Here is a 22,291-nt window from a genome sequence, read left to right on the forward strand (position 1 = left end):
AAAAGAAAATTAAGATAATTAGAAAAAAATATCCTATTCTGTCAATTGTAATTGTTAGTTTATTGTCTACCATATGAAAATAAGATGGTATAAGTTTTGCAATATAATGAATAAATATTAAGACCGGATATATAATAAAACTAGGCAATAGAGGGATAAATTTTTGATAGACAGTAAGGTTTAAGTCATTTTATTTATTGGTTGTATTTTGACATCCAATAGTGCAATATTTTCCTCAACATTAATGAAAAAAGGGTTTTCATTATTATAAACTTGGTTGTTTAGGGACCCAAAATGGCCCACATCAACAGTATTGACATCACATAAAAACGCAATATTAACAAGATTGAAAGTAATTCAACTTCTTGAAGTAGTATTTTGTTTACGTATAATAATGAAATAGGATGAAATATTTTTGGCCGTAGTATTGAAAAGAGTATGGTGCCCCTGATTGTAGGATGAATAATCAAGTAATGACTGACTAGTGATTACTGAGGCTACCTCGTTGGCCGGGTTTCATAATACATATTTGATATTTGATATTATTACATTAGAAGAATGGATCGGAGACGACTCATTTTCTCCATTGTGGAGTTTTTAAACGCGGAGGCCGCAGACGAGACAAATTCCTTCAGCCCAGAAGCAAAAGAGTCTCTGGAAGTAGCCAATCAGTGTCTTCAAAGCGCATATGCCCTGAGTCAAGAGGACGAACACCTCCGAACAGAGCCGAGCCTTCTCTCACTCTTCCAGTCAGCAACAAGTCATCAACCTCTTCAAAAGAAGCCCACTCCATCTCCAGAGGATAAGGAAAGGGCAGAACAGCTCAAGGCGGAGGGGAATGAAGCCCTTCGAAATGAGAATGCGAAGGAAGCCATCGACAAATATTCCAAGTAAATCCGAGGATCATCCCTTCCACTCTCTTTTACTCTTTTACTCATTTCCTCATTTCTTTAGGGCAATTGAGATTGACGGGAGTAATCAAGTGTTCTATTGTAATCGAGCTGCCGCATACTCCAAAATGGACAACCATTATGCGGCCATTGAAGACTGCAAAAGAGCCCTCGACATGTGCCCCAACTACGGAAAAGCCTATGGGCGAATGGGACTAGCCTATTCAGCTGTCCAACGACATAAAGAAGCCGAAGAGTGTTTTTTAAAAGCCCTAGAAATCGAGCCTGATAATCCCAACTATAAATCCAATTTGTCCATGGCTCAATCAAAAGTGAAAGAAGGCAATGATAGTAATAATCAAAATGGTAATGGGATTATCTTATTCTTTAGAGCTTTATGATATTACTAATCAAGTATTTACTATATTTTAATATATGCATACATATTCCTTTAGCTGGAGCTTTTGGAGCTGGAATGAATGCGGGATCTATGGGTCCTGGAGGCTTAGATCTTGGTGGCTTGCTGAATAATCCTGGATTGATGAACATGGCCATGAACATGTTGTCAGATCCCAACATGCAAAATATGATGGGTCAAATGATGGGTGGGGGAATGCCCAGTACTGGTCCTCCTGCTGCCGCTGCTGGAGGTCCTGAAGCAGGGGTTTCTGCAATGGGAATGGAAGGACTTTTGAACGCGTAAGTTTTCATCTCTCTTTTTGATGATCTTATCCTGTATTATTACCGTTATTTATCAGGGGTCAAAGACTGGCTGAACAGATGCAACAATCTCATCCAGATTTGGTTGAACAACTTCGACGTCACGTATCAAATGGAGTTGATCCCTCTAAAGAGCAGCCACCTCAAGGAGGCGAATAATTCTCAAGTTTTTATTCTAAAAAATGTTTTTTCTAGGTTATTCATTTTTATATCAACCGTTGATTTAATGACAATGTGATGATTACAACGTCTTCGAGTTTTTTTTTTTTTTTTTTTTGTTTTTTTTTTGCATATTTGTATCATCTACTATTCTTAGATACCATGATTCAAAATTTGATTATTCTTAATTGAGATTGATAAAATTATAATATAAACTTGTAGTGGCGAAAAGGAAAAAAAATGTTCAAAATAAAGTTAAGAATTTTGTTCTTAGCTAAATCCATATTTATTTCATTCCTCCCCATTCTCACCAAGCAAGATATTACTTACTTTATCTCTTTCCGTTCCCACTTTATATTTCAAGTTAAAATGTATTTGTAGGAATAATAATGGCAAAATGGTCAAAGAAGACATTCCAGCTTTGATATAAACAATATATTAAAAGTATAGTTATAAGAAGAAACAATAAATATATGACTTGAATTAAATGCATTCTGTAACTAGCAATAGTAATTGAAGAGATGAATAATAATCGAATTTGTCATGTAACTCTCACATTCCTAAAGAGTGAATGTCCAACATTCCAAATTATTTACGTGAAAGTCATGAGATGTGAGGGGATTATTATTGAAAGTAGAACAGCGTTCTGTCCGCCCAAGATTGAGGTCTTCATCCAACCACAAACCAAAATGGCCATCGCTCATTCCAATTCCAAAAGAATTAGTCTCCCCTTTAAGTATGTAATCATTCTCACCTGTCCACCTGAATACCTCTATGTCAGGGTTTGTACGAAACAGGAAAGACTCGCCAGTTCCTGTAAAGTGTTCAGAGATTCGTAGTGCACAAGAAAGATAAGCTCCGAATATATTATCATTCGAGTCTTTGATAATAAGTAAAACGGGTTCTTCATCTGATGAAGGCATCCTACGATAAAGATTTTTAAGAGAGAATCCATGTTCTTCCGTTGAATAATTGAGATTTAAGTCATGGCCAAATGTTCTTGGTGGTAGAATTTCAGCAACAAACTTAATGAGTGCATCATTAAAAATGTATGACTTACCAATGAGTCTGGGTATAGTGAGACCGAGATCAAAGGTTGTCTGTGTAATAGTTTTACTCAAAGCCCCTCTTTTCTTGGTTGAAGATGAATCCAAGTAAATCCCACCTTCTGGAACAGGACACATACTTTTGGAAACTATCTTGTCAGGACTAAATATACCGTAGAGATCTGAAAACCAATCTGTAAAGAACTTCAATAATTTTTCGGTTTTATGTCCACGAACTATGAACCAATATTCTGGATAAAGCTTTTGCTCTCCATACGATATGACTGGAGTATTTTTTGCAAGCTCCTCCTCTCGAGGAATTCCAATAGCCAATCTTAAGTAACGTGTTTCATCTGTACCCATTGAAGCTTCGCTTGTGTTAAGAAGATCATCTTTTTCTATAATATCCCTATCTTTGACACTATTGAGCTTTATAAATTCTTTGAATAAGGATATGCAAACTACCAGATCCATGGGTGCAATAAGTTGATAAGAATCCAGAAGAGATTCATTATTATTATCTTTTGCTTCCAGAACAAGAGGATCTTGAGGCAATGGATTGAACATAAAGCTCTTGGGAGTAAAGAGTAAAGAACCACGTACAATACCACGCCCATCAGTTACGTGCGATACACCCAAACGCACAAACTGAGAGTCGAAAAGGTCTTCTTCCTCAGTACAATCTACAGATGGATGATTGGATTTCTTTGGAGTTGGAAATCGAATACGTAACTTTTGTCCCTTAAAGACAAATCGACTGCCCAAACGATTTAAGGTAACTAATTCATTTGGAGAAAGAAGAAATCGAGCAGCTATGGAGTCCAACGTTTCGTCCTCACCCTTCACCATGTAGAAATCATCCTCTTTTTCGTCCATTTTCCTATTGAGGATTTTATCTCGTTTAGCTTTAGTTTAGGGTCATAATATTATTAATATCTAAAAAGTACACAAAATATACACAAATAACAAGCACCAGAGATGTAGTAATTAATAGTATCTATGTTAAAGTAGCGTATTTTAACAACGGGAGCTTTCACACACACGCAAGACAGAAAAAAAAGAAAGAATTTCACGACCCCTATGCATACAATATAAAAGTATAGTTTCTCTCTTCAAGCAGATGTTTTCTTTTAAATACTGACTGTAGTATATAATAGTATTTAATTGAGAATTGGATCTGTAAGAAATGAAGTGATAATGATATATATGTAATTGCTATTAAGATACTTCATATAGTTTATTCATTTAAAGTCATTAATCAATCATTCTCACGTTAGCAGAATAGAGTATATGTGCCTTCGAGAGTAATGTATTTTTAAATAAAAGTAATTAAATATGCCACGTCATTTATAATTAATTATTCTTATTTAGATTGTCTACTTATGTCATATCATGTCACAAAGATATTTCTTTGAGATAATCCCTATCAGTTTTTCAAGTAAAAATATGTAAGCAAAGATAAGTAATTACATAAACTAACAATCTCTATAAGAGATACGGCCAGGTGTTCTAGTCTTTAATGAATTTTGAAAAAGAAGAAATTTTTTTAATCATTATAGAATATTTATGTCTATATAATACAGCAACATCTTTTTACAAACTTCATTTCACGCCATTCATCAAAACGTAAAATTCATTTTTTTAAAAGTAGCAACCGTCATTAAGTATTTATCTGGAAATCAAATGTATTAGCTTTATAAACATAAATCATTTTATATGAATTAAAAAAACACAATATATCTACTTAAAAGTCAAAAATTGATTGTGAGGAGATAAAAATAAGACTCAAATAATTATAAATATATTATGTAAATAATATTCGTTCTGATAATGATATGACATTGAATGTCAAAATTACTTATTTATATTTAACGAGTGTAAAAAGTATAAAATCCAAAGCTCATTAATAACAAATAAACATATAAGTAAAAGTAGCGTTAACTATGATGATAAATTAATAATATTCAATTATTCATATTTGTGCAAGTATTGCTTGGTTTCGATTAAACTTGTACTTCTCTCTATAAAAATTGACTTTGAAATATCAATCAATCAATGTATTTCTACGTTCTTTTATTTTTATAAAAACTGCATCCCATTGTTCTTTAGACTTCTGGCTTAGATGTTTATGACTAACATGTTTCATCCTTTGGTAATAAGGGCATTCCATCAAATGATTTGAAACCTCCCCTAAATGCTCAATCTTCCATTTTTTAATAGGCTGAAAGGCATTGCTATAAAACCATCTCTATGAAATAAAATATGAAGTAAACATACAAAACTTTTATTTAAGAACCCTTACAAAATATGAAATTGTCCAACAAACACCATTACTAGTACGCTCTCGCTCCCACTGTGGAGAAACACACCCATGAACGCTCAAGAAGGACTGACAAATTTCCCTCAAATATTTACAAGTAATGGACAAATTTTGAAGGCTATTAAAAAATAAAAAAAAGTATTATTAAAAACAACACATTCATATTTAATTAAAAGGAAATACCTGGATGGATCTAGAAATGAGAATATAAAAGACAGAATTTCAGCAGGTAATGAATTTAGTCCAAGCATACTATCAAAATCAAAATCTTCAAAATGCCTATCGCTTAAAGTAAAAGCTCCTGTAAATCTATTTAATGTAAGTGTTTTATTATCTCCGTCTGGATATAGTCTTCTCGCTGCAAAATTGCAACCATATCCGTAGAGAGGACATCTGCTTTCAATCCAACAATTTAACTCAGAAACAATTTCATTGTGTACATTTTTATAGTGCCAGAAGTATTGGTCTCGCCTAAGTTCTTCATGGCATCTAAGAGCATACATTCCTTTATGTCGCTCTCTTTTGTTATTTACAAAATCGTATCTAATATCAAAACGACATGGGTTCCAAAAATCGGGAGTAGACGGTGGTGGTGGAGGATCAGGAATTATACTCCCATTCCCAGTTTTCTCTTTTGAGAGGTCCACATCACTAAAATGGAATGCTTATTAATACAACAGACTAATGTAATAAATATGTACTTGTGAATAGGGAATAGAGTGGTGGATGCAATCATGTTCTTGGACTTTATATTTGTAGAACTATTGTTCCTAAAGTTTCTTCTATCGATAACAAGACTCATACCACGATAAATCCAATCAGAATCATTGGGTTCAACATAGAAAGAACAAATCAAACTATGTTCAGAGGCTTTACAGGCATGAAATTTGAACTCACAACCCCAAGAGCAGCCAATGATAGGACAAAAGCTAATTGAATCTCCTGGACAGTCCTTTAATACACAACGTGAACAATGCTTTGAGTGAATATTTCCTTTTTCAAACTCTGGATATTCCCAATACTTCATGGGTATGGGTATACCCTTAATTCTCCTCTTAAACTCTACATCCCATTTCTCCAACTGCTTCGAAGTTATAGGATCTTCATTTTCATCTAGCTTTTCTTTCCTGTAGATAATATACTTGCTCGGCTTAGAAGAATAACTTTCAGAAAAATTATTTTTCAATGCTTCATTAATTATTCGTTGATCTCTCATTGCCAATTCATAATCTGAATATTAAATATAGAATTAATTAATATCTAATGTATCATATGATGCTAAAAAGAAACATGCACATCACCTAATTGGCCATTTTTAGGAACAGGATTTACATTCAAAAGTTTTCCTTTCCGAATACGATGACTGGAGTATACAGGCCAACGATGCCATTCAGCGGTACAAACTATTAGACTAGCGGGACATACAGGAAGATGAGCTGCAATATCCTTTCTGTGAATCTCAACTCTACATCCATACTCTAAATTGAGACATGGAATACGTGCATTGGGGCAGAGATCTCGAAGATGTTCCTCCTCTTTACATGCATGATACACCTTTTTTATTAATAAAATAATAAATTTTGAAATATAGACACAGAATCGAAAATTATTAATTACAATACTTGAGAACAGGATAATCGACAAGGGATATTATCACAGGCATCATCTTCTTGTGAACATCGAGTAAAGCTATAGCATGTAGCACAGTGTAAATGTATTTCTCCCAAGCCCTCCAAAATTGCTTCCATTCTTTACAACTTCTTCGCAGTTTGTTTTTTAAAGTTTAAATTCTACAGTAAATATATTTAAAAATATAGAATTATTTAAATGCCATATTAATTGTTATGATGTTTGATATATGTTTGTTTTTCTTATTTCAAAATAGTTAAAAATAGATTAAGAAATTTCATCATAGCTAGCTACAGCCGGGACTCTCAGGCTAGAAATTGTTTACGCCATGGACACATCTAGCTATCTCGAGACGTCCATGTTTTACGCTGAGCAAAATCAGAGGAATTTTTTTTGAAGGCGAAAGTTAGTTGATCACAATAATAGAGATTATAGTTATTTGCAAGGTTAATAGAAATACAGTATTTCTATTAGCCTTGGTTATTTGTACATCAATCTATGAATGATCAGATATATGGCCGAATGAGTGGAAATTTTAAAATCAACCAAACCTCAGAAGCTCACTTTTTTCTATTTATAATAACGAAGGACAAATTATATATAAACTCTTAGCTAGTAATCCTTCATAAATAAATTGAATAATGAAGTAAATAAATAGTTGTGTTTGAATTTTTAAACAGTGAGTGGGCTACAAGTCTTACATCGGAATATTTGTATATAAAAAATTAATGTAAATATTTTTAAACAATATAAATATGTATGACTATAAGTCTTATAAATTCACATTATACTAAATTTTGAAACAGTATGTTTTATTAAAAAATACAGATACTACATGCGTAGTTCTATTTTGTAAAATTGGAAAAATTGCCGGAAAAGAAGTTAAAGAGCATAAAGAAACTTCTTTTCATCGATTTCCTAGCAAAAATCAAGAGCTTTTAGAAAAAAGGAAATCATACCTCGAAATTAGATGCTTATTATTTCAATTTTGATACTTCTCTTAATTTATAATAAATAGAATTAAACTCAAATATAGAATCGAATTGTACTTAAAAGAACTAAATTTACTTGAAATAACTACATTAAAAATTCAAGAGACATAATAACTTTAATGAATTTTTATTTGACTTTGAACTAGGAAACATCTTATTTACTTTTGCAAAATGATTTAAAAATTAAATTTTACTAATACTTTTTTAAATACATCTTAAAATACATGACCCCTCAATTTTTCGTATTATTTTTAGATGCAAAATTAGTTGATAGTAAAGATAAACTTCTTTGTTCCCTTCATATTAAAGACGAAGACTTTCTCTCAGAATATATATGTTCGGACAAACCTATCAATCACTGTTCGTTGAAGGAAGATGTTAGTTCCGCAATTAAATCTTCATAATACTTCCATGATTAAGCAGAACAACATCAAAATTTTCTTGTGCTGAAGCACAAAGGAAGAAAACAATGAATAAACATGATCGAATGTGTGAATTTTTTTGGACGATGATAATGTTTCATATTTATCTGAATTGAAGGGAAAGTTATATTTGAATTGCGTTCCAAAAGGAATTCAAGTTATTTGTCTGGAAAATGATGCTCAATTTTTATCAAGAACTAAAAACTATACAGGTCTAACAAAATTTAATTGACATAATGAAAGTAGTAATTTATGTATTGTTTTATATAATAAAATTAAAAATTCCATTATAAAAAAATCTTTATTATAAAATTATAAAAACCAACAAGAAATTTTAGTTTTTAAAAATTATATTATAAAAGTATCAAAAATACTAATCACTATATTAAACACAAATTTCCTTATTAGGTTAGGTTTTGCAGTTTAAAATCAAATAATTAGAAACTATTTTGAACAATGATGGGATCAACAGTAGAGGAAACGATGAAAGGAGTTGCCACATGAATGTTGCGTTTTCAAAGGTTTTGGAGTTATTGCCAAAGGATGAAGGTAAGATTTGGACTGAATGGGTTAAGGAAAATAACTCATTGACAGGCCTATTTCATTTGTGGTGAGGAAAATGTCCCGTTGGCCCACCGGGGAATCCCTATAATTTTATGAGACTATATAAGTATATATGAATAGAATATGCTATATCTCCGTACGCTTATGCTGATAACTCTTCCTCGAAAACCTGAACGTGTTTGATCATTTATAAAGATATCATAGATATAATCTTACATGTTGATGTTATATTATGTAAATTAAGAAAACTCGTGTACTAATGATCCTAAAATGTATCCAGTAATATAGTCTTATTATATCCCTCCATGATGAATTTTAAGGTCAGAAAGACCCATCCAAATTTATGAGGGATCAGGATTGGTGTTGTTCATCTTCCTCTCATTAAAGTCCTTCCCTAAGGAGGGAGATACCATACACCACTATAACTAAGGAAATACACTTGCTGTCTTGGAGTAAAATTTGACATTTTGAATCCCATGTGACGACAATGAAGTAGATACTTATCCGTCTTATGATTAGAGGAATAAATAAGGGCTTGATTTTTTTAAAAATATATCCTTAAGACAATCCGTTTAACAGAAAAGTAAAACAAAAAATCTTTTGATATTTCATGTCTGGATTTGCATATTTTCTTCAACTTTCGTGAAGATTACATTGCATTTCAGTTTCCGGATGTTACATAGACATAAAGAATGGGTCCATTTCTGAGATCCTCCCTTGCCTCCGGAGATGTGTTAAAATGCTGAAAAATATAGGTTTTAGCGATTCCAGTCTTTCGAAAAGTACTTTCAGGCATTTGCCTCTGCTTAAAGGAGACATCGTTCAATTATATCAAAGCCTTTGTAATAAACGAACAAAAATCAAATTAATTCAACTTAAATAATTATGATCCTAGTTTGCAGACGACCTGAGGCCCAATAACCAGTATAAAGTATACTGAAATTTGGACAGATAATAGATTAAACTTACGTAGGATGTATCTTAAAAAATCCACAATTTAACTGGAGAGACTCAGGAGTCAAAACATAAAAGCTATCCGTGACAAGAATTTGAAGGTACTACTTTATATGACAAAATAATATAGTTATATCTCACGGAATTGAATATTTTTTTGGGCAGTGATATGGTTGGGATCTTTATGTAAACGTTAAACTCAATAAATATAATATACTTTTGCAAAACTTTGCCAAAATTCAGTATTCAAATCGGTTTTATGGAGACAGTAGATTTAAAATAATAGAACAACTAGTTCGAACTCATCATCATTAGAATGCTAGATGAATTTATGGGTTCTAATGACGTTTTCGTTTTGTAATGTGTTTGCCCTGAGAAAATATAAAGGGAGACTTACAGCTGAAGGAGGGAAGTGAGGAGTTGGATCTGAAAGAAAAGACATTTCATACATGGTCATTTGGATGGATCTGCATCCATCTATCCTTCCCATTCCTAGGAATATCCAATTCACAAGTCTTCTGATACTAACTTCAAAGGATCTCGACTCTTAAGGCGAGATCCCTTGAACAAGTACTTCACTCTGTCAGTGGATCTTTAATGGAATGATTGTTGATTATGCAAGTACCTCTTCATGTCAAGGTCTGTGGTAGTGACTTCTGATCTCGTTAATCATTGGCTCTATACATAAATTCCTCAAGATCTTCTACGGAATCATAGTATACTTCTACATATAAGAACTAAGGAATTCCATAAAACGACAGAAAGACACAGTTAGGAACAGAGAGAAAACTTCCTCCATCCGCAGCTCTTTTTTTGGAAATTCTTGAAGATTAACTCTGCTTCGTCTCCTACTCTAAGAAAACTATTTAATTAATAAGAGTCCTTCAGTGTTTTTGATTTATATAACAGATAAATCACTCATCTCAATCACAATTATATCAATTCCATTTGTAAGTTGAACTTTGTGATATACTGATAATTATATAACCTGGACACTTCAATCTCACGCCTGATTTTTTTATTACTACTGAGTCTCTTTTGTCATTGGAAAACCAGTGCAAGATAATTCTGGACTCGTAAAGATAATATGATTATCTTTTCTACATATTTTGGTCTACAATGCATATTGTATTCTGATATTACATATAAATAGTTCTTTAGAACTCGAGAGTTCCACAATAAGAAATAATTCCCTAATGAATTAGCCAGTGAAGAACAAATAGTTTCATTTCTCATCCACAGCTCCTTCGTTGAAACTTTTGAATCCTGTTCCTTCCAAATTCGACTTTTTTTCGTCTCTTATTCTGAGAAAAATATTTCATTCTTTAGAATCCTTCAGTTTCCTTGATGTATATAATGCAGAAATCCCTTGGAAAAAAGTAGAAGTCAATCTTAGACTGTCAATGAATATGCATCCTTTTTTCTCGATACTTTTTTCTGCAATACATATTATATTTTGCTGCTATTTTTCTAAATAGATTTTGTGAATTGTTGAGTCCTATGTGATAAAAAATTTATAAGTGACCTCATAACTTCTGTAGACATGCAATTTTGAAACTTTGTTAGTCTTAATAATCTTCATTAATAATTAATAATTGCCATCATTAATTACATTAATACAGATAGTATAATAATCTAATATAATTAATATAATCATCATTAGTACGTTCAAAATTAAAAGCTAACTATTTATATTTTATCCTGCTCTTCTTTGATTTATACCTATATTATTATGAAAATTTATTACTATTTTAAGATCTGAATAAATCCATTTTTTTAGAGTAAATCCTTATTTAACGAAACAAAATGAAAGTTGATAATTTAGAATATAAATTAGTAATTTTTCCATATCATGTACCATGAGAATTTTACCCTTATTTACAAGAATGGATGCTACTATTAGCCTCATTTATGACATTTTTGCTAGATATATTAAAATATTTAATCCAACATGAGCAATATAATTAGCAAAATGATGTTGTTTTTTACATTTCGACCCAATAGGGTTTCTAATAAATTGACAAATAGCTTTGTGAAGCATCGTCTTGGTTTTGTCGAAGTTAATAAAATTTATCGAGTTGGTTCTCCGAGAATGTCATATTGTAAAGTCGACTAACATGTAATGTAGTTAAATATAATAATAAATCTGAAGCCCTATTAATACTATTTTCAAAAGTTTCGATGAGATCACGATCTTCGCAAGAAAATTCACACACCATGAGTTATTGATTTCTCAGATATCAAAAAGGTTCACAATCTTTAAATTTGAAAAACTTAATGATGGAAGAGGCTATGTATCCGGATATATAGAGCAATAGAATGGTCTTGAGATTATGTTCTTCCATAGTACAATTAGAAAAGCTGAAAATAAATATATGAATTTGGAACAAAATAGTGCTTACAAATTATATGATGTTTTTATTTTCAGATTCATGCTTATTATTTGATTTTCATTTAATATTCTTAAGTTTCTAATTTTTTATCTTAACGTATGTACTAGGGGTAACCGTTTTTCGATAATCTAATTTTCTGCTATGTATTGATGAAAAATATATATTTGAAAAGGTTTAGTCTTTCAATGCCGTTTTTGTAAACTCTAGTCATTAGAAAATAACATATTTTTAATATAAATTATATATTTGTAAAGGAATTGAGAAGTTTCCATTTTAAAGTAATGGTGCTGAATTTCAAAATTTTCATTAAGATTCCTTAGTATACTACAATAAATTAAATACTCTTTTAAAAGAAGTGGTTTTTATCATAAGGAGTAAATCGCTCAATATTTATAAAAATGTTCCAGGCGAATCCCCCTGACACATTAAGATTCTATGGATATAATAACAACCAGTTTAGCTGTTGAAATAATTGTTTAATTATAAGTACGAAAAACACTGTATGTAATATATAAAACTCATAAAGCCCTTCCACAACGATTCACTCAATATAATTGATTTAGTACCTCTTCCTCCACCCCAATTTCGTGACTCTCCTCTCCTAGTAGCACATACAGCTCCTGTTCTTCATAATACTACTACGCCTATAGAGTTCACGACTAGGAAGAAAGGATCCATGAACGTAATAAATATATATATTTATTTACTTTAGAATTTGTATTGTGTTACTATTTGATTTAATATATATGCATAATTCGTAATAATAAAAAGATACAATTTAAAAATCTATTTTAACAAAAAAAAATAAAAAAATTTTTGAAACTTTGGGAATTTACTCTCACGGAGAAATTTGGGGAAGCTTATGGACACCTGAGGCAGTGCGTAGGCCCTTATGATACAGTTCCACAGTTATTATTGCTATGATTGTTATGTTCACTATGGAGTTCGACATGAGGACCTATAAAAGGTATGAACAAAATGATTTACAACGTATTATATCCACACTAGTTTGTGTTCATAAAAACAAACTCTGCAAGGCATCTTCGGATGGAGACGAATCCGAATGGAATATGAGACACAGGATAGAAATTCATTCGAGGAAAACTTGCTTTTGATTTTTTTCTATTTGATCAGAAACTTATTACTGTGTTCACATTAGTAAGTTTCTGATCAAATAGAAAAATTACTAATGTGCTCACAACTCATCTGTTGGTAATGCATGCTACTCGCATAGGTGGGCAGTAAACATGACCATTCATCCGTCCATCCAGGGAACTCTTGACGAGTTGATCTAGATCTAGGGATTGGTGAAATGACTGAGCCAATTAAGTGGACTTCTCTTCTCTCCGTAATCCACCTACCACATGACGACTGCTCCGATGATGGAAGTATTAACCCCAGAGTGGGAAATTTTTGATGTAACGATTTGGCCACATCCAGCAGCATAAATAAATCCTTCATCTTCACAGATTTCTAGGAAGATGTAAATCATTAGATGGTTGTTCTATTGTATTTTCATCATTATTTATATCTTCCTCAATCTCACCTTTAATGATTTGAGGATAAATTATATCATCAAAGCCTTGATAAAATTATGTTATCTTCTGAATCTGCTTCACTCAAAATAGGACTAAAAGGAGACGCAGGATTAGTATATATACATTAGTGCAGTGGTGATACTACAACCTGTAATTTGTTGATACATAGAAACAAAACATTGGTCTTCTTCAGATCTGACGGGAGCATTCTCAACAACCATTTTTTCTGAGCCACTTATTACGAGTATTCGAAATCAATCCCTGGCCTCTACCGCATTAGGATGAGATTGGGGTCGTCCAATATATCTTATTCTTGAAAAAAGTTTTCAAGACAATCTTGATTTAAACGAGATGTCAATATATATGGAAGGCCAATTTAATTATTTATTTATTGATACAATGATATCAAAGATTTTGAAGAAATAATTATGCCCTTTTGATAGGGCATCAAAGAAGATGACTTAGGCAACACCACTTCACCATTTTTATTTCTCTTAATTTGCTTCATTATTAGAATCCCATTTATCATGCTTTGGAGAATATCCTTTTCTATATCCAAATTTACACCATAGGCACATCCAAAGTCCTTTTTTGATAATAGTCGGAGCTTCATCTCATCTAAGCACAAGACGGCTAAGTTTCTATTTGGAGTTTCGTTGGATTTGATTTGTTGAGCGATAATTTTAATAATATTTGATTATATTCCAGGAGCTGTTTTAAAATTTCGGATCCACAGTTTGAGGGTTGTTACACTAGGAACGGAAAGTAGACCACTCGATTGAATGTAACGGTAGGCTTTTGAGGAAAGAGACTTCAGTATCAGTCCTTTAACAAAATCCTCCTCATTCCATTTTCCAAACCTCTTCCTACTAATAATGAGTTTACATAGAGATTTAGTTCTCCTTTGATCGTTTACTTAAAATTAGATTTGGATTTTACTAATCCGATTGAAGGTTTTTCACTTTTTCGTGTAAATCTGCCTTATGTTTCCTTAGTGACTCGAGTTCTTGAATGAGTGGATCTTTTCTGGTATTAGAAGCCCTACTAATTTGTATAATCCGGGATACACATGCTTGATTAGATGCGTTAACCTTTCCTAAGACAAGTGTTTGAGTTTATTTTACGTTTGTTTGGGATGATTTGTATAATGTCTCCAAATATATTTCATTAAAATCTTTTTCAAAATGGTCCACTATCTTAATTCATTTTGTTTTCCTTGGAGCTTGCTCAAATCTTTTTCTAGGTATGATACCTCTGGAAGGGATAGCATCTCTTTTTAATTTTCTTTTTAAAAGTAGTCCCAGCAATTCACCTTTTAAATCCCTTTTATAAACATTAATATAAATAATAATATAATATCATACTCCAAGGATACCAAACTTCTCTCTCTTGGCCTACAGCGTAGTCCCATTTCTTAATTTTGACCTTTTGTGAATTTGTATTTGGTACCCTTTCTATTCACTATGATCTCAAAATCTGCCTCTCTTTCCCAGCAGTCGGTAATCGTACCGACTGCTAGGCAGTCTGCTTATTGAAAATTCTAGCAAACCCGATTACATGATGATTTATGGTCTAACCTTGTATTTCTATTAACCTTGGATTAGCCCAATTCTTCCTTTTTTTTTTAATTTTTCGGTACGAACTACCAATTTTATCAATATTTTCAGTATCGGTATAAAATGATTTGATTGGTTGTCTCCATAAATTTCGGCTACCATTCAAATCAAATAATGTTTAATCATTCAATAATCAAACATTCATTGAAGAACCAGTTTGAAAATGAATCAAATGGTAGAGCCAGAGCCCTATGAGTATAGGGCTCAGAAGTCATAAGTCATACTATACCTACGGCCTTCACTCACCTACGAGATGTGATTGCAACTTGTTATATTTGCATGTTCGATTTGTACTTTATTTATCTCTTTCATTATTTACTGCTTTTAATCACATACACACGTTCTTCCTTTCATACCTTTTAGTTACTTTATTATTTAGTCTTCTTTTATCCTTTAACCATTAAATTGTATATCCTATTAATTCTCCCTCTATAACTAAGCTAGGATCAGGATCAACGGTGTGTCAGTGTGTGAAATTATAGAAAAGGTTAGGTAAGGTTGGGGTTTCTTATTTAATCAACGGTGCAGACACCCAAGAATATTTGTTATGAACAACTGTTCATAATATTAATTTATTTACTTATTAAGCCTATTTTATTATTGTTAAATCAATGATAAATTTACAGATCTAAATAATTATAGTATTTTCAATTATTTATATAATAAAGATTCGTGTATTTATTATTTATTTAATTTATTGTTTGTTATCACAAATAGATTACTCAAACATATCTTATTACCCCTTCACAGATGAAGAAAACTAACAAGGAGATCGGTGTAGCATTCCGAAGAAAGAGAAAAACAAGAAAGGTGGAATGAAGGAGCCATACTTACATTTCTTAGCCCACTCTATGCAGACACAACTAATATTACTGCAGAAGTTTGTGAAATTGATATTCATTTGAAAGATATTGGGATGTGGCCTGCAATGTCAAATTACAGTATTTTGGAAATGCTTATACAACATGGATCGAAGGCAGTGCTAAATATTTACTATGAATTCAAAGAAGTTGTACGTCCAGGACAAATATCAAAACTGAAAGGTACTCTTATATATTTGAAGATTCAAAATATTTTGTGGAATAATCAGCATTGTTATAAAGGGCATTCCGTTCAAAGCAATTAAATTAGGCAATCATGACAAGGCTATTTCATTACCTTCGGCTGTTCACGTTTGTCGTATAATAATAAATATAGGAATATATTCGATATCTTATTTGAATTCGGGGGGATTAATAGAAATAGATATATAACATTTTGAAAAGAACTCATATTCTGAGTTTTTAGAGACATATAAGTCAAATAATTTTGACGTCACTAGGAAAACAATGATTGATTTAAAGAAAAGACTTGTTAAGAACTTCTGTTAACAATTTGAAATATATCTGGAATGTTAATGCCAAGTGAGCCATTGTGCTGACGGAATATTTTTTCACACAGAAAAAGAAGTCTACACATCGAGCATAACGGTATAATAAGTCCTCTATTCGGATTATCACTGTAATAATTTTTAAACGAAATTAAAGATGAGTCTGGACAATGATCTTCTTCATTATGACGTAATGTTCTTTTGCAAATTACACATTCATATTCATATATTGCATATTTAGTTCCACAAGATTCCTTAGAGAATATATGCAGGCAATTAAGCCTAATGAACCAGTGCGTCGCCTAGAAGCAATTATTTTAATCCTGTCACTTGTTAAAACTGCATACATATGAATGAATTTTTTTAATATTTCCTCCGCTTGAACTATATTAGTTGGAGACAATGCTACTTTTAATTTGTAGCCGTACTTAGATCGATTATTCATAATATCAAAAATCTTATCGTGCAATTCATGAAATTGTGCCGTAATAAGAACATCTTCACTTTCAAACCTAGAAATTTTATTTTTATGAGCCCATTTCAATGATCTAGCGACCGAGTCTGACATTAACTGAACAGCTAATTTAACTCTCATTTTGCAATTTTTAAATGAAATATGGCGTCCAGTAGCTTATTACCAACCCTAAAATCATGTTTGGACTGAATTTCATGGAGTTCTTCAAGATAAGACCATCAGATAAGACTTTTATTGGGCCATATAATGGTCTTATAATCCGCAAACAGATTCCTGACGTTTTTGGCCATATGACGAGTATCGCAGATTGCAACTACAGCTGTATTTTTGCATGGAGGAGGAAATGTTGTACATATGTTTTCAATATTCTGGATTTATAAGAAGGAATCATAATTATATTAGCAATTTCATACTCATTAATAGTTATTTACCTTAGGTTGATGATAACAGCCGAGAATATTTAATGCTGAGGTGTTGTAGCTAGCCTCATCCATACAAATGGATCTAACCATAATCCATAACACCGGGTTCAAATGAATACCATAGTTTGACGAATGATTCCTGCAAGAACAGATGCTGGAATTACCTTGATTAAGAAATAAGTGATAGGTAATTTCCAAAAGCTTTTAAGGCCAACGTGCATCATAACAAGGCATTTCTTCTTGGTATATCTTCGCCACTGTTGCTTTGACCACCAAAGTCAACATAACCTAAACCTAGCTTATTATCAAATTCAATAATCTGTTTAATGGACATGCCATCTATACAGAGTCTAGCCTCTTTAAAATAAGGATTTATTTTAATTTGGCAAGGATCTTAGATGCAAAATGCCTTAAGTAAGTCTTTCGTCATTTCACACGACGTATAAATAGGAAGTTGTGTGTCGATTTCACCACATTTGAAAGAGCAAAGTTTTTTTCCTTTGTTTTTTCAATAAAATTATTGCATAAAAGTGTCTTGCAGTTTATATGAGCTTGTAGGTTTCTACCTACTATTTCTTAAACACTGGGCAAAAATAAATTTGAAACTCAACCACCGCCGTGTTTCTAGGCACCAAGAAACCTTTCTATAATAAACCCCAGGCTACGGATTGTGCAGATGTACTGCTGGGCAATATGATCACCGCTCCTTTCCTGAGCACCAAGTAAACTCCTAATATCTCAAAATACTCTCAGGTTGAACAGGGAAGTACTGGGCCTCAACTGCACCGCCACCGCATTTCTCAATACTAAGAACCCTTTCTTATAGGCTAGAATACATCCTATTCATGCGTTGTGGTCTGCTGGTCCCTGAGGCAGGTTAAATTCTTCCACTGTCGCTTCCCTGAGCATCGAAGAACACTTCTAATATCCAAAATATACACTGGTCCTCAGGTTGCCTTTAAGGCAAAAAAAAAAAAAAAAAAAAAATTACCAGAACCGTTTCCAGAGCCTGAAGAACCCCGCATTTCTAAGCACCAAAAACTCCTTCTAATATCCCAGAATACACCCCCTCCCACGGGGTTATTTTTTTTTGTTTGCAAGTTTTAAGAAGCCCTCTATCCTAAATCTACAGAAATATGCTAGGATGTATTTGGTTATCAGAAATCACCTTAGTGTTAAAATAATCACTGATGAGCTTTTTGATCTCCTTTTATGATTTTTCGCTCCACACTAAAGGTTGGATTACTTTACATTTGAATATACTATTCGCTTTTAAAATCTCGAAACCTCTCTTTATTACCATTCTGTTTTGGTTCGATTATTTTAAAAATAAATAATATTTTAACTATGTTAGTATATTAATGTTTCATTCCAATGCATCTTACTAATCAATTCCCTTTCCCTCACGATCTTATAGGTAAGATATTATGTTTCATTTTGTCCCTGTAGGTTACTATTGCAGTTTCCTCAGCTGAGATAAGGGGCTAAAAATCCCATCCTAAGAACTTATTGTATGTTCTGATACAAATGAAATTCCCATTATTTGTACATAAATAAATCGAAAACGATTCTACTATTTTTTTGATCCCATTATTTTCCCAGTCACTTGTTATCAAATGGGCTGAAAAGTTCCGGGCTTAATAAAGAAAACAATTTTTTTAATTCAAAATTGTTTTTTTAATTTTTTGTATTTATTTTTCTTATGGAGCAGAGTCCCATAACACTTTTTAAGCCATTTCGTAGCTTGAAGTATTGTTTACGCACGTGTCAAAGATGGATACCATCAAAGAGAATATTCACTATACTGAACAGCTTTTCTTTGATAAAATGCATGTCTGAAAATATGAATAGTGTTTATAATTCTGATACTGTAACAGCCAATCAGGCGCAATTTTGATTTCGTTGGTTCCGTTTCGGTAACTTTGATGTCAAAGATGCAAGGTCAATGTCTAAAACGTGGATAAAATAATGAAAATCGTTGAGTACCACCTTCATGTAAGCACTGTTTTGACTGCCAACGACATAAACATTAATGAAAAAAAAATCATTAAAAATAATGAATTTCTTTTTACCAAACTTTATATAAAGTCTTTACTCCATTCAATGTAGTATAAGACATTTGAGATTAAAGGATACTCGTACATCTGAAAGGAATACAATGACATCCGATATTTGAATTTGGGCTTCCTTCCATCAAATGGATTCATACTTGAGTATTATCACAAATTATCTTTGGATTACTATTGATTAAAAAAATTTTAAACTCGGAAATTTTCACTAGACAATTCACAGATCAAATTATACATTCGATTATTCAAATGACACATATAGGATGTAGGAATACTTCTCTATTTCTATTCATCATTTTTAAACATTTGGGGTAATATTTAATTCTTCTTTTCAATTAAGTGGAGGAATAATTTTCCATTTATTGTATTATATTAACATGGTGATTACATGAATATTGTAACAAATTAATTTTAACTTAATTTTTGTTGTAAAAATAATACTTTAACTCTTTTCTATAAATATTAAATAAACATTATTCATGTTAGATTAAATTTTTAACTGCCTATTAAATTTAAATAATCCGTCAAATAAATGGATACATAAGCATTTCGCTAAGTAGCAATCAATTCGAAACTTGCAAAGAAATGAATTATAAAACTATAATTTAAAATCAATTAAATATTATTTTCAACTTTGTATTTATCGTAAAAAGTGTAAGTTAAAACTTATTTGGAATGAATAATTTTCTGTCTTTAAAAAAAAAAAATCGTTGTAAAGTGAACATCTATAATAATTTAGCTACTGCTTTTGTTAAAGTACATGTATGAAATCTCTTTGAACCAGTAATTATGTTTCATCAAAGTATCTTTTTAAATTTTTTTTCGTCCTACTCTTCTGAAAAAAATAACAGAACAAGACTCACTTATCCTTTTATTTAAAGAGTGTATTTAAAAAAAAAAAATTATGATAGTCATCCGGCTATGTATTGAACATAATTCCTCATATCTTGGTCTATTTGAGTATAGAAAGAAAAAAAGAGAGAGCCTTTCCTTACTCAGAGCTTTCTTTTATTCTACTTTAAAGCAGCATAGTATTTCATAGAGGGGGAGGAAAGAAGAAGAAAAGAGAAGTCACCCTGTATGCACGCGAGAGGATTTGCGTGTTTGTGTGACGAACTTCTTTTTTATTATTATAAAATCATCATAATATCCACCAGTCGTGAGTCGGAGTCATTGCCGGTCAACTGCTTTATAACTTTACCCCCAAGTGTTAATGTTTTAACAAATTTCCTTGTGATTATACATAAGGAAATCCAGTTGTTTTAATAATAAACACTCATTAAAAAAATAAAAATAAATTTGTGAGGTGATTTTTTTCCAAGGATTTAAAATAAAAATTGCTATCACAGAGTTCATTTATTTTATTATAAAGTATATAATCGAAAAGATTGAAAAGAATGTAAAACGTGGTGGCTCTGATTTCAAGAATATAAGAAAAGTCATATATACATAAAAGTCAAAGAGGAGTAATGGATTTCGGTAAACAAAATTCTTCGAATAATAATTGGGTAAGATAAAAACGATAATTTATATGATACATGTGCCAAATAAAATAAATAAATTGTAAAGACAAACTAATTACAAAGAAAAATCATTTTTAACAAATTATTTCCCCCCCAATTACTTTATAAAAATACTTTAGAATGGTTTTTTAAAACTATTGATCTGAAACATCGTTAAATCCATTTGTCTTTTGTATCTATTCATATTTTTCCTTTACTTTAAATTGGTTTTTAAAAAGTATGGTAGCTTCATGTAGGTCTTAAAAAGAATTTCTTTAATTGATGAGAAATTAGTAAGTGCTCTCACCTACTTGAAGGATCTTAATAATATAAACTTATGATGAAGATACATATTGTATCATTATTTTAGTTTTCCATGCATGTAAATATTATCATTTCTAATTTATCTACACATTATCCTTGAATTTACATAAGTGCAATATGCTATTATTAGTTGTTATATGAATACATTACGGCAGGATACCATTCTAACCTCAAGAATAAGTAAGGCTCTAATTTTATAAATAAGGAATATATATTAATAGGCAATGAGCATATTCAAAATATATATTATTCGCAAGGGAGAGTGACTTTCTGTAGCCTGGGCTAATATAAGTATAGATTGCTTGATGGCGCTGGTGTCTCTTCTATGCAATAATTATCATTCAGAGAATTGTACTATTTTGTAGCAATACGGGTCACTCTTTGTCGTCTTATTTACAAACTAATATAGTGAAATAATGCTCATGCCCTGTTGTAAAAAATATACTCCGTTTTTTTTGTGTTGACTTTAACTTGAATTGTCGCACTTCATATAATCATTTTTCTCCTAAGGAACGTTGATGCTATGTTTAATAAGTGATCAACGTAGATACATTGGATAACAAATTATGAATTATTATCCACGTAGAGGGAAATAAGTACTTGTTAACTTTTGATTACGATGATAGAAGAGGGTAAAAAATAAATTACCCTTGAATCTAGTTACGTATACATAATATAGGCCATATGGGAGGAATTAAAATCCTATATGTGTAATGTAAATCTGTATCGGTATACAAGTATTAAAAAAATATTGTAGGAGTGACCAGGAGCAGTTGTAACACTTATTGATCAATTATACGTAGTTGGTTTGACTTAGACACACCAAAATGTAACACATCATACCGATATTTGTCTATTGTTGATTAAATATATTTAAAGGCTATACA

General features: G+C 31.5%; 4 protein-coding genes and 3 long non-coding RNA genes across 27 annotated transcripts in view; 3 read left to right on the plus strand and 4 right to left on the minus strand.

The window, feature by feature from the left end:
* Nucleotides 1–454: 454 nt before the first annotated feature.
* On the plus strand, nucleotides 455–2,318 carry LOC121128698 (small glutamine-rich tetratricopeptide repeat-containing protein alpha). The gene is made up of 4 exons (XM_040724285.2): nucleotides 455–890; nucleotides 955–1,256; nucleotides 1,346–1,589; nucleotides 1,649–2,318. Exons 1-4 carry the CDS (start codon nucleotides 559–561, stop codon nucleotides 1,767–1,769), a joined length of 999 nt encoding a protein of 332 aa, XP_040580219.1. The 5' UTR covers nucleotides 455–558; the 3' UTR covers nucleotides 1,770–2,318.
* Nucleotides 2,190–4,130, minus strand: LOC121128697 (nuclear receptor coactivator 7). Its single transcript, XM_040724284.2, has one exon. The coding sequence runs from the start codon at nucleotides 3,689–3,691 to the stop codon at nucleotides 2,330–2,332; it is 1,362 nt and encodes a 453-aa protein (XP_040580218.1). The 5' UTR covers nucleotides 3,692–4,130; the 3' UTR covers nucleotides 2,190–2,329.
* A 513-nt stretch (nucleotides 4,131–4,643) lies between these two features.
* LOC121128696 (F-box only protein 40) lies at nucleotides 4,644–7,048 on the minus strand. The gene is made up of 6 exons (XM_040724283.2): nucleotides 6,758–7,048; nucleotides 6,437–6,689; nucleotides 5,837–6,365; nucleotides 5,319–5,786; nucleotides 5,118–5,253; nucleotides 4,644–5,063 (listed from the first exon to the last, which is right to left on the minus strand). The coding sequence occupies exons 1-6, from the start codon at nucleotides 6,881–6,883 to the stop codon at nucleotides 4,860–4,862; spliced, it is 1,716 nt and encodes a 571-aa protein (XP_040580217.1). The 5' UTR covers nucleotides 6,884–7,048; the 3' UTR covers nucleotides 4,644–4,859.
* A 313-nt stretch (nucleotides 7,049–7,361) lies between these two features.
* LOC139907111 (uncharacterized) lies at nucleotides 7,362–8,727 on the plus strand. The gene is made up of 3 exons (XR_011783433.1): nucleotides 7,362–7,494; nucleotides 8,012–8,390; nucleotides 8,587–8,727. It is a non-coding gene; the product is annotated as an uncharacterized lncRNA (long non-coding RNA).
* LOC121128694 (uncharacterized) lies at nucleotides 8,461–10,000 on the minus strand. Its single transcript, XR_011783430.1, has 3 exons — nucleotides 9,712–10,000; nucleotides 8,883–9,580; nucleotides 8,461–8,824 (listed from the first exon to the last, which is right to left on the minus strand). It is a non-coding gene; the product is annotated as an uncharacterized lncRNA (long non-coding RNA).
* Nucleotides 10,001–13,426: 3,426 nt separating this feature from the next.
* LOC139907110 (uncharacterized) lies at nucleotides 13,427–13,911 on the minus strand. Its single transcript, XR_011783432.1, has 3 exons — nucleotides 13,776–13,911; nucleotides 13,636–13,719; nucleotides 13,427–13,562 (listed from the first exon to the last, which is right to left on the minus strand). It is a non-coding gene; the product is annotated as an uncharacterized lncRNA (long non-coding RNA).
* A 1,572-nt stretch (nucleotides 13,912–15,483) lies between these two features.
* LOC121127702 (uncharacterized) overlaps nucleotides 15,484–22,291 on the plus strand; it is a 281,992-nt gene continuing 275,184 nt past the window's right edge. For 6 of the 21 annotated variants that reach the window (XM_071893129.1, XM_071893143.1, XM_071893133.1 and 3 more), the window contains exon 1: nucleotides 20,646–21,086. In XM_071893129.1, the coding sequence (XP_071749230.1) occupies nucleotides 21,048–21,086 (39 nt within the window). In that variant the 5' untranslated portion in view covers nucleotides 20,646–21,047. Of the gene's footprint in view, nucleotides 15,736–15,993; nucleotides 16,287–20,645; nucleotides 21,087–22,291 lie in introns of those variants that run through there. The other 15 variants (XM_040723133.2, XM_071893130.1, XM_071893146.1 and 12 more) reach the window with 8 other exon arrangements.

This window comes from Lepeophtheirus salmonis, chromosome 13, assembly GCF_016086655.4.
Source record: "Lepeophtheirus salmonis chromosome 13, UVic_Lsal_1.4, whole genome shotgun sequence".
NCBI lineage: Eukaryota > Metazoa > Arthropoda > Copepoda > Siphonostomatoida > Caligidae > Lepeophtheirus > Lepeophtheirus salmonis.